Genomic DNA, 12289 nt, shown 5'->3' with positions numbered 1-12289 from the left:
TAACTTGAGAATACTGAAAAGGAGGAAAGTGACTCCTGTAGAACGGTCATAAATCATGCAACTCACACGTTAGCCCAATAAAATCTATAAATCTTGTTTTTCTACCAATATCATGTTTCCCCAAAAATAAGACCTAGCCGGACAATCAGCTCTCATGCGTCTTTTGGAGCAAAAATTAATATAAGACCCGGTCTTATTTTCGGGGAAACAGGGTACCAGGGATGTCCAGACTGATAGGAGATGTAATATTAATGCAACATAAAAGTTGGTGCAATACCTGTATTTGAATTTAATCCATGACTAATTATAATGTATCAAATATCTTTAATGGAATCATCTTACATATTTTTCACTGACAGTCGTTTTTTTTCTCTTGTATTAATTTTAGTACTAAGTTCTTCTAGTTTTTTCAACTTGGTAAGTTCCTAATAGATTTTTTTAAAATAACAAGAAAATGTAGATAAAAAAGTAACATGCAATTTACTCTTTGACAAACAGAGATAGCAACAACAATTTTAATGGCTGTATATTTCATCATACTGATGTATCGTAATTTGTCATTTCAAAATGGAAATTGTTTATTTCTGATAAAGTTTTAAAATGCTAAATTCACACAAATTAAAAGAATTTCTAGTATAGAGAAATATAGAAATTCGACTTTTTAAAGCTTATTTAAAAATATACAGTATAGTAGTATCAGTGTTGAGTAATCTGCTTTTTCCTCTTAATATACAACAGGTTTGTTTTGCTAACTTAATAGGCTAATACCAAAATTTACGTGAAAATGCAAAATGCCAAGGATAGCCAAAGACACTAGTGAAGAAGGAGCAATGTGGTAGGACTTTTTCTACTGGACCTCAAGATTTATTATATAGCTATAGTAATTAAGATAGATACTAACAAATATACTAATATGAAAAATGGTGCTGGAACAATTGGGCATCCATGTGGGAAAAAATTAATATGACTGACACTATATACAACTCACGTATATACAAAATCAATTCCAGGTGAATTATACAGATCTAAAAAAGACAGGTAGGGCTGGCCTGGTGGCTCAGTGGTTGGAGCTCTGTGCTCCTAACTCTGAGCTGGTTCGATTCCCACATGGGCCAGTGGGCTCTCAACCACAAGGTTGCCAGTTCAATTCCTCACCTCCCACAAGGGGTGGTGGGCAGCGCCCCCAGCAACTAAGATTGAACAGGACACCTTGAGCCAAGCTGCTGCCGAGCTCCCGGATGGCTCAGTTGGTTAGAGTGCGTCCTCTCAACCACAAGATTGCAGGTTCGACTCTCGCAAGGGATGGTGGGCTGTGCCCCCTGCAACTAGCAACTGGACCTGGAGCTGAGCTGTGCCCTCCACAACTAAGACTGAAAGGACAACAACTTGACTTGGAAGAAAAGTCCTGGAAGTACACACTGTTCCCCAATAAAGTCCTGTTCCCCTTCCCCAGTAAAATCTTAAAAAAAAATAAAATAAAAATAAAAAGGACGGGTAAAACTTAGCTACTAAGTTTTTAGTAGATAATTGAGAAGAATATCTTCTTGATCTCAGGATAAGGAAAGGCTTCTTAAGACAAAAACACAAGCATAAAAAAAAAATTGATGTTTCGTTTGTCAAAATGTATGCCTACCAAAAAAAGCATTAATTCTGTAACTTGATTTTGGTGATGGTTACATGAAACGATACATAAAACTGTATAGAACTATATATAAAAACATACATGTACACAAATGCAGGTTTAAAAAATGATGAAACTAAATAAGGTGCGTAGTCTAGTTAAAAGTAAAGTACCAATGCCAATCTCCTAGTTTTTCCAGCTATGTTAAGAAGACACCACTGGAGGGCATTGAGTGAAATGTACATGGAATTCTACTACTTTTGCAACTTTCTGTGAGTCTGTACTACTTTCAAAACTAAAGGTTAAAAAAAAAAAAAGTAAGGAAATAAAAACACTTGCCACAGAGTGGGGAAAGGTACTTGCAACACATATAACTGAAAAATGACTAATATCTAGAATATAAATAATTGCAAAATAAAAAACTCTACAATGAAATGGGCAACTTCAGAAAAGAAGAAATCAAAAAGACCAGTAAAAATATGAAAAGGTAAAAAAAATATATGAAAAGGTACACACAACTTCGATTGTGATCAGGGAGATTAAAATTAAAAACACAATAAGATGTCAGTACACATGCCCCAGATTGTCAAAGAAAAAGTTTGTTATCAAGTGTTGATAATGTTGTTAACCCCAGGAACTCTCACACACTTCTGGTGAGAGTGTATGCTTTCACAACCACTTTGGTAAGCAGTTTGCCATGATCTGTTATAGTTGAAGATATTTAAACCTTTTGATCCATCAATTCTAATCCTGGTCATATACCCTAGGGAAATTCATACATGTGTGTACAAAGAATCATGTAAAAGAGTGTTAAAAGCAGTGTGGTTCATGATAGCCAAAATCTATACATATCCTAAATTGTGATATATTCTAATACTATACAGAAGTAAAATATGAATTAGAGCTACACATTAACAATAAGGATAAAACTTAAAAACAATGTTGAGTGAAAGAAGCCAGACACAAAATATATACTCTTCTAATTCCATTTGTACGTCAACTTAATAAAACAGGTGAAACCTGGGTGGCCGGTTTGCTAAATGGTTAGAGCACAGCGCATAACACCAAAGTCGTTGGTTGGATTCCCACATGGACTAGTGAGGAACAACGACTTGACTTGGAGCTGAGCTGCGTCTCCCACAATTAGATTGAAAACGACAACTTGACATGGAGCTTATGGGTCCTGGAAAAATACACTGTTCTCCAATATTAACCAATAAAAATAAAAATTTAAAAAAACAGGTGAAACTAAACCATCATGTTAGAGGAAGTATATCTAGGTGGTAAAATTCGAATGACTATCACAATAAAGAAAAGTAACTTTTTTTTTTTTTAATGAAAGAGGGGATACTGATCAGTTAGGGGTAAAAATGAGGACTTCCGGGTCCTGACAACACTCTATTTCTTCCCTTGGATACTAAACAGCTGAGGATTCACTTTATGATTATTTGTTAAATTGTACATTTATGTTTTATGTACTTTTCTGTATTCATATCGTAACGTATACTAAAAAGGTTTAAAATATGTAAAACATCCAGCACATAGTAAATACTCAGTTGAGAGTAGCCACCATTGACATAAAAACAAAGGCAGCTGACAATCTCTAAGAAATATAGCTAACTGGATAAAAGAGCAGAATGATGTATGTAGTATGCTCAATCACTGATTTTTAAACAGGGATATACATATACACACATTGTATATCAATAAAACATCTCTAGAAGGCTACACAAGAAAGTGGTGACAGTGGTTACCTTTATCAGTGTAGGGAACAAGGCTAGGAACTGAGTGACAAGCACTTATTTTCATTGTATATTGTACCTTTAAATTTTATACCATGTACATATATGTACTATTTTAAAAACTTAAGATTTTATATATATATATTATCACTCAAATTCTACAGAGGTAGCTCTTTATTCTTCAAAGGAAAATTTAAGAGAGAAAAATTAAAACTAACATTTTATACATCAAATTAAAAATACTTTACAACTAATCAAATACCTTAAAAATAACAACAGCCTTGTGAGGAGGCAGAATTATATCCATTTTACAGATGAGTAAAATGGAGCCATTTTACACAGCCTCAGAGATTAAGTGACTTGCCCCAAAGTGATAGAACTGAAACTCATAGTTTTTATGCTTCCAAACCCCATGGTCTTTCCTCTCTATCGCACTACCTGACATAGCACATCCTCCTAAATAACTGCCACGAAAAAAATATGTGAACAAAAAATACCTTGTTACTTTTCATTTGTGTCAGGAAAGGGAGGTGATGGTTCTCTATTAATGATGAAATCCTCTTTTAAGAAGTGAAGACAAAGAAGTAAACATTGCATAGCACTTTACAGTTTCAAAAGTACAAAAAAAATTACATGATTTATACCTAGTACTGCTCCCAGCTCAGGTGTTAGGGAGATACTTTTGTTTTACTCCAATGTTGTTTAAAGAAGATCGAGGAATTATTCCAGTTCTTTAGTAAAAAAGGGATCTATGTGGCCAAGTCCTTTTAAAAGCATTTTCAAAAATCTTTGTCAAATTCAACATCACCACCGAACTTATTTCTCATTGAAAGAAATCTTGAAAACTGACTCTCAAGAGGCAGTTTTATTGAAGAGCTTCTGAAATTTATTTTCATTGTATGTTTACATGATTAATAATATTATAATAATACCAATATTATAATAATACCAATATTGTACAACTTTCCAAATACTTTCACATATAGTACCTCATTTGATCCTTGCAACAAGCCACTAAGACACGTGGGACAGAAATTCCTGACATTCAGTTGATGAAGAAACTGAGGCTCTGGGAGGTTGATTTTTTTCCCTAAGGTCATGTGCCCTATCTCTTAATTGAATATTCTCTCCAACAAAGCACATGGAAAAATCCCAATTATCAGGGTCTAAACAGTCAACTTGTCAATTACATAGGCCTTCTACTTTCCCTTTCTGCCTTTAATGCCCTTTCAGAAAAGATTTAGGAGCTAAATGACATCCGATCCTAATCAGTCCTAACTCTGCTTAGCTTTCTGAGATCAGATGGGAAATAGAAATCTATTTTCTTACCCATAAGAGCACAAGTGAAACAACCAGGTTTAAATTATTGGATAAAATCTGTATTTGTCCACAACCCATTATCAAAATATTTGCAAACTATGTAACTACTCTATATCCTAAAACAAAGTCTTATAAACCCAAAGCTCGGGATGACAGCCTGGATGATAGAAAAATCAAACTGTCAAGGCTCAAATCCTGGCTCCGTATCTTCCCAGGTGTGATATCTCTTTGGGAGTTTCTTTACTTCTTGGGACTTCAGATTCCTTAGCTCTAAAATAGGGATTAAAAAAAATGGTTTCATAAGGATTAAAAAAGAATGCACATAAAACATTTGGCTTAGTGTATAGCACTTACTTAAATATTGATAACCTGGCACTGATACTACTATAGGCATTTAACATTCAGCAAACTAGATTTATCTAAGCACTTTGCTATTCAATCCATAAATGATCACACTTTGGAATATACCATAACATATATCTAGTATATTGGTTTTAAAAAGATACTACAATCACCAATATACTCAATTCTCTTCAGAAGTTGGCCAGTTATCACTTTTCTAAATCTTAGAAAAGGGAGAGTTACAAAAGGTTACTCCATCAATCAAGGGTGAGGCTGAAATTGGAGCTTTGTTTTTAATGGAAGTGGATTGTGATATACACAGGAAATTGGCTTGAATTGATATGAAGCTGTAATGTGGCCGAATGGAGATTTCTATCTTGATAATGGACTGATGCAATCTAAAGAAGGGTCAGTGTTACTACAGTATTACAAGCCCTGTTGAAAGGGATGGGTGATGCAACTTTTATAGCACAAATGGAGTCAACTCTGAGTCACCAGGATAACCTTTGAAGAGCACTAAAGCAGAGGAAAATTCTTGAGTACCGACTCCTAGGCTCAGCATCTTAGTGAACTATGTGTTAGATGTTTCAATGTTATTTGGACACAGTATTGCCCATACAGATGAATCTCAAAAATACATTTAGCAGGAAAAACGCTGAGGTCATCAGTTCCTGACTATGATAATGTCCCATACATTTCCTGTAAACATCCCAAAATATTTTGTTATCAGGCCTTTGGACCGTCCGTAGTAGGTCCTCTAAAACCATTTGCATGAATTAATTTTAAAAAATTGTTAAGAGCATTTGCTATGGAGTCATGTTGACTTATCAATCTTAACTCCATCCCTTAGCAGCTCTATGACTTTAAACTAGTTAATCTCTTTGTGTCAATGTTCTCATCTGGAAAATGGGAAATGCCAAACATTGAACTGTAAGGACTGAATGACACAGGAAACACAGAACAATGTTTGGCACACAGTAAACCTGAAGTAAATAGTAGCCTCTATTATTTTTTGCTACAGGATTGTTATACAAGAGTAAGGCATTATCAAGTCTTTGTGTATCAAATGTGGTTAAGTACAGACAAAATGAGTGAAGGTTGAAAGGTACCAGGAAAAAAGGTTGAGGAAAGGCCTTGTAAATGATAACCTGAGCCACAAGGGGAAACGATGGACGGGGTCGGGAAGCAAGGGGTAGCACACTGGAAAAATAATACATCCCAGGGTGGGAGCGACAGTAAGTTCAGGACCGGGTTCCCACAGTGGGGAGGGGACGCAGGACTAGGAGATAATTACTTTGGCCAGGCCTATCCTGTGACTTACCGTGAGGCAGGGCAATGTGGAGAGGCCTGGTATAGACAAAAATAGCTGGGCAGGGGTTGCAGGGGCGACACTCTGGGTAGCAACCATGATTCGCAGCCGGGTGGTACCCAGACTAAGGCCCCGGCTCGAGGGCTGCTGCGGGCCGGTGAACTGCAAGAGGCCCTGAGGCTCGGACAGCCTAGTACGGGTAGTTGCTATAAAGGGCAGAGAAATTTGTTCTTAGGTGATCACAGCATCTACGCTGTGACCTGCCTGCCCGGGATGGGATGGAGCCCGGAGGAGGAAGAGTCACTTCCCGCCTAGGGATGGGGGACGGAAGAGGGGCAGGCGGGCAGTGGAGAAGCAAAGGGCTCAAGTCTCATCGCCTCGAGGTAACCAGGCGCTACAGACCGGCTCCGGTCCCAAAAGCCCAGGGTAGAGGCGGGACCTCCGTGGTTACCGGCGGAAACGGCCTCCAGGTGAGAGGTTGCACGGGGGACGGACAGCTACTGAACCAATGGAGCCAGCTCACGGGGCGGATGTGGCCTCCTATTGGTGGTTGTTGGACGCGACCAGCAGCCAATGAGTTCTCCAGGGGGGCGTAGCCGTGACGTTAGTTGCGGAGGAGGCCGCTTCGAATCCGCGGCGGCCAGCTTGGTGGCCTGGACCAATCAGTGACCTCCAACTAGCAGAGTCTTGGCCAATCGGCGGCTTCCACGACGGGGCTGGTGGGGAGGGTATATAAACCGAGTCGGAGCCGCGCGGTTATCCTTGGACGAGACATCACAGACACCGACTTGAGAGTTTCGTGAGTGCGAGAGGTGAGCTCCGCGGCCTGCCTTTCTGGATCTGCCCTTCGTCTAGTCCACTGTACCTCCTGACCCTGGGCTTTGTCTCCCTCAGGTTGGTAATCTCGGCGCGTTCCCGTGCTTCGGCCTGTGGCTAGATTGCTTGCGACGACGACCTGCCTGCCGACTGGCTGACGGCTCCGGCAAGATGAAGCTGTCCCTGGTGGCTGCGGTGCTGCTGCTGCTCCGCGCGGCGCGCGCCGAGGAGGAGGACAAGAAAGAGGACGTGGGCACGGTGGTCGGCATCGACTTGGGGACCACCTACTCCTGGTGAGTGCGGTTTGTGGGAAGTGGGGGAGTGGGGCGTGGCTTCCTGGCTGCCGTGAGGATCGTGGTGCTGATGTCCGCCGTCCGTTTCTTCCGCCAGCGTCGGCGTGTTCAAGAACGGCCGCGTGGAGATCATCGCCAACGATCAGGGTAACCGCATCACGCCGTCTTATGTGGCCTTCACCCCTGAAGGGGAGCGTCTGATAGGCGATGCAGCCAAGAACCAGCTCACCTCCAACCCCGAGAACACGGTCTTCGATGCCAAGCGGCTCATCGGGCGCACGTGGAATGACCCATCGGTGCAGCAGGACATCAAGTTCTTGCCTTTCAAGGTTCGACCGGGGTTTTTCACCGGACAGAGAGTGTGTGGTGGTGGTGGTGGGAGCATTTGAGACGTCCTGAAGAATAGCATTGAGTCGACAAAAAAGGATACAGACAGGGTACATGTAGTAATTTTTACTTAGTTGGGTATGTTACAAAACTTACCAAAGTTGGCGAAGAACCTTCACACGGCACTACGCCTGTCCACAGTAGTTGAGGATTAAGAGAAGTGTTTCTGGTCAAGATTGAGTTCCAAAGGGATCAAAGTAAACCAAACTGTGGGGGAGGGAGTGGCTCTCAGATAATCCTTTTTTTAAAAATTGAAATGAAAAAAAAAATATTGAAATGTCACTGCGTTGGGGTCTGCAAATAATAACCATTCTTTAAAATAGGTTGTTGAAAAGAAAACTAAACCATACATTCAAGTTGACATTGGAGGTGGGCAAACAAAGACATTTGCTCCTGAAGAAATTTCTGCCATGGTGCTCACTAAAATGAAGGAAACTGCTGAGGCTTACTTGGGAAAGAAGGTAAGTATTTCTAGAACAATGTTAAGTAACTTTATTACTGTTCTTGATCATATTGTATAGATACTTTTATCATTTTAATAATTTGAATCTGAATGACATCCACGTATGTTAGTTTTAATTACTTGTGTGCTTTACTGTAGGCCAAAGAAAATACTAGGGACTCTCAATGGGTTATCACTTAATGCTTGCAAATCCCGGGGTATAAAATTACATGTATTATGCCCATTTTACAAATAAATTGGCTTAGAAACTAAAGTGATGGTTTGTAATTTAAATAAGGGTTGAGCCATGTGATAAGATACACTTAATTCCCTTTTGTAATCATTTTAGGTTACCCATGCAGTTGTTACTGTACCAGCTTATTTCAATGATGCCCAACGCCAGGCAACCAAAGATGCTGGAACTATTGCTGGATTGAATGTTATGAGGATCATCAATGAGCCGTATGTGTTAAATTCAAAGATATGGCATATTTGCTAATTAGGGAAAATATAATCTTAACAAAACTTTTTTATTCTCCTAACAGTACAGCAGCTGCTATTGCTTATGGCCTAGATAAGAGGGAAGGGGAAAAGAACATCCTGGTGTTTGACTTGGGTGGTGGAACCTTCGATGTGTCTCTTCTCACCATTGATAATGGTGTCTTTGAAGTCGTGGCCACTAATGGAGATACTCATCTGGGTGGAGAAGACTTTGACCAGCGTGTCATGGAACACTTCATCAAGCTCTACAAAAAGAAGACTGGCAAAGATGTTAGGAAAGACAACAGAGCTGTGCAGAAACTCCGGCGTGAGGTAGAAAAGGCCAAACGGGCCCTGTCTGCTCAACATCAAGCAAGAATAGAAATTGAGTCCTTCTATGAAGGAGAAGACTTCTCTGAGACCCTGACTCGGGCCAAATTTGAAGAGCTAAACATGGTATATTCCTTGTTTGTTGCTTTGCTAGTAAGATCTAATTAGACTGAGTTTTGGATAGTACATTTCATTGAGTTATCTAGACAATATCTGGGTAAACAGGCATCAAATTATGTCTCTTACTCTAGGACCTGTTCCGTTCTACCATGAAGCCTGTTCAGAAAGTGCTGGAAGATTCTGATTTGAAGAAGTCTGATATTGATGAAATTGTTCTTGTTGGTGGCTCTACTCGAATCCCAAAGATCCAACAACTGGTTAAAGAGTTCTTCAATGGCAAGGAGCCATCCCGTGGCATAAACCCTGATGAGGCTGTAGCATATGGGGCTGCTGTCCAGGCTGGTGTACTCTCTGGTGATCAAGATACAGGTAGGTCATTGTCCCAAGCATCTTCTACAGTGCTTCAGCAGCTTGATGGGAAGAATATAATTAGCTGTTGCTTTAGAAAGCAGTAGAATATGAGTGACAAGGTCACACAGCTAAGAAAGGGTACAGTGAGGACAAGACTTGGCACAGTTTCAAGATCCTGAGCAACTATATTTAATTCATTGCTTCTAAAATAGTTTCGCATAGAACCTAACCAAATAGCAAGATGGAGAAGATAAAGTTGTACTATTCCTGGGACGCTGCTTGTTAGTGCTCCTATGACTCTTTAATTAGAACTTACCTCTGTATTATTACCTTTGCAGGTGATCTGGTACTGCTTGATGTATGTCCCCTTACACTTGGTATTGAAACTGTGGGAGGTGTCATGACCAAACTGATTCCAAGGAACACTGTGGTGCCCACCAAGAAGTCGCAAATCTTTTCTACAGCTTCTGATAATCAACCAACTGTTACAATCAAAGTTTATGAAGGTAATTGCTTACATTTGTCAATACCACGGTATATTTTTAAAGAGCGTGACTTCTTAATATACTATGTGGAAAAGACTAGAGAAAGAAATACCTGCTGTTTTGAGGTGGGAGGAGGTCCCTAAATTTGACTAGTTTTAAGTTTGGTAGAGTTAGCACTAAAATCCAGCTCTTATCTAGCTATCTAGCATTCTTTCCCATTAAAAATTTCTGAGCTGGGTCTAGAATATGAGAACAAGAAAAGGGTTCATAATGATATAAAGTAGATGAAATTCAATTAAAAGTTAGTAGTAACTTAACTCACTGTTAGTACCATTTGTTGCTCCTTAACAGCCCCATGACCCCCTTCTAGCTTGATAGAGTACCCTGGCCACTGCAGGCTCTAACAGACTGAAATGCAGGATTCCAGATACACTAATGTCTGTCAGTAACAACTAACAAGATTTTTGTGTGTAACTTCTAGGTGAACGACCCCTGACGAAAGACAATCACCTTCTGGGAACTTTTGATCTGACTGGAATTCCTCCTGCTCCCCGTGGGGTCCCACAGATCGAAGTCACCTTTGAGATAGATGTAAATGGCATTCTTCGAGTGACGGCTGAAGACAAAGGTACAGGCAACAAAAATAAGATCACAATTACAAATGACCAAAATCGCCTGACACCAGAAGAAATTGAAAGGATGGTGAATGATGCAGAGAAGTTTGCCGAGGAAGACAAAAAGCTTAAGGAGCGCATTGATACGAGAAATGAATTGGAAAGTTATGCCTATTCTCTGAAGAATCAGATTGGAGATAAAGAAAAGCTGGGAGGTAAACTTTCCTCTGAAGATAAGGAGACTATGGAAAAAGCTGTAGAGGAAAAGATTGAGTGGTTGGAAAGTCACCAAGATGCTGACATTGAAGACTTCAAAGCTAAAAAGAAGGAACTAGAAGAAATTGTTCAGCCAATTATCAGCAAACTCTATGGAAGTGCAGGCCCTCCCCCAACTGGTGATGAGGAATCAGCAGACAAAGACGAGTTGTAGACACTGCTCTGCTAGTGCTGTACTATTGTAAATACTGGACTCAGGAACTTTCGTTAGGAGAAAATTAAGAGAACTTAAGTCTCGAATGTAATTGGAATCTTCACCTTGGAGTGGAGTTGAAAATGCTACAGCCCAAGTGGCCGTTTACTGCTTTTCATTAGCAGTTGCTCACGTCTTGGGGTGGGGGGAGAGGAGTAATTGACTATCTTAAAATGTGGGTAAAAAAGCTGGGTTAGGGCGTGTGTTCACTATGGAAACGTTCTATTTAACAATTGGGTCATGTGCATCTGGTGTAGGAACTTTATTTTCTACCATAAATGACACCAATAAATGTTTGTTATTTACACCGGTCTAATTTTTGTGCTAAGCTTTCTAATTAGGGCAGTCATTTTTTTTAAGTTTAGATTCTCATGGAGGGGGTGGGGAGTTGAAGTAAGGAAACATGTTTATTCAATACCTTCAGGGAACTTGCCTAACTTTAAGAAAAGGGGTGGGAGGTTCACCCATATACTCAGTAAGGCAAGGGCCATTTCAGTGTCCAAGAGTGGAGTTTTCTTGAACATTTGAAGTTTCCTATTTCCCCTTATCTTTCTAAAACGTTCTGGTGCCTTTTTATTACTGATACTGGATAGAGAATTACTGCTGGATTCTCTTAAGATTTGATAAGTGTATCATTGATGTTCACTTTACACACTTGGATTCAATTCATAATTTCAGGATGTAAAGGTGTATTTTGAACCTCAGCTATGTCAGAATCCCCATCTCTGAAATTTCTCATTAGTGGTACTGGAGTGGGATCTAGGATGGTGACTTTGAAACTACCTTAAGCCCCATTGCAATTGTGGATCAAAGGCAGTCATATATCAAGAGGGTCAAGATTACTTGGAGTGGCTTCCTGAGAAAGGGTAGGTCTAGGTGCTTAAGTAGTATAATCAATAAAGGGCAGGCTACCTGGTGCTAACATGAAATCCAATACTACCCAAGAATAGCTATTTTTCAGATCAGCAACTGAAAGGTAAATTTGTTAACTGGCAGAACTGGGACCTGACAGCATGATTTTTACTCTGAGGCTGGAACCTCTGCTGCAATGCTCAGAAGCACTTGGACCGGCCTGGAGTGTAATTCTTGGTCTTCAGGCCAAGTTCACTACAAACTGAAAATCACTTGCAGTGCTGTGTGCACTGGGTTCAGGAGGTAGTTGGGAAAG

General features: G+C 40.0%; 2 protein-coding genes across 2 annotated transcripts in view; one reads left to right on the top strand and one right to left on the bottom strand.

Moving 5' to 3' along the window:
* The window catches only part of GAPVD1 (GTPase activating protein and VPS9 domains 1), a 74507-nt gene extending 68090 nt beyond the window's left edge, over nt 1–6417 (bottom strand). Inside the window, exon 1 of the mRNA XM_081067211.1 lies at nt 6347–6417. The gene's annotated coding sequence lies outside the window, so the exon portion shown is untranslated. The remainder of the gene's footprint in view (nt 1–6346) is intronic.
* A 629-nt stretch (nt 6418–7046) lies between these two features.
* Nucleotides 7047–11433, top strand: HSPA5 (heat shock protein family A (Hsp70) member 5). Its single transcript, XM_081067594.1, has 9 exons — nt 7047–7146; nt 7229–7443; nt 7541–7772; nt 8154–8291; nt 8622–8734; nt 8818–9208; nt 9334–9571; nt 9892–10059; nt 10520–11433. Exons 2-9 carry the CDS (start codon nt 7322–7324, stop codon nt 11080–11082), a joined length of 1965 nt encoding a protein of 654 aa, XP_080923720.1. The 5' UTR covers nt 7047–7146; nt 7229–7321; the 3' UTR covers nt 11083–11433.
* The last annotated feature ends 856 nt before the right edge of the window (nt 11434–12289 follow it).

This window comes from Rhinolophus hipposideros, assembly GCF_964194185.1.
Source record: "Rhinolophus hipposideros genome assembly, chromosome: 11".
Lineage (NCBI taxonomy): Eukaryota > Metazoa > Chordata > Mammalia > Chiroptera > Rhinolophidae > Rhinolophus > Rhinolophus hipposideros.
The sequence above is the reverse complement of the archived record's forward strand: the minus strand, read 5'-3'. Positions and strand labels throughout refer to the sequence as shown.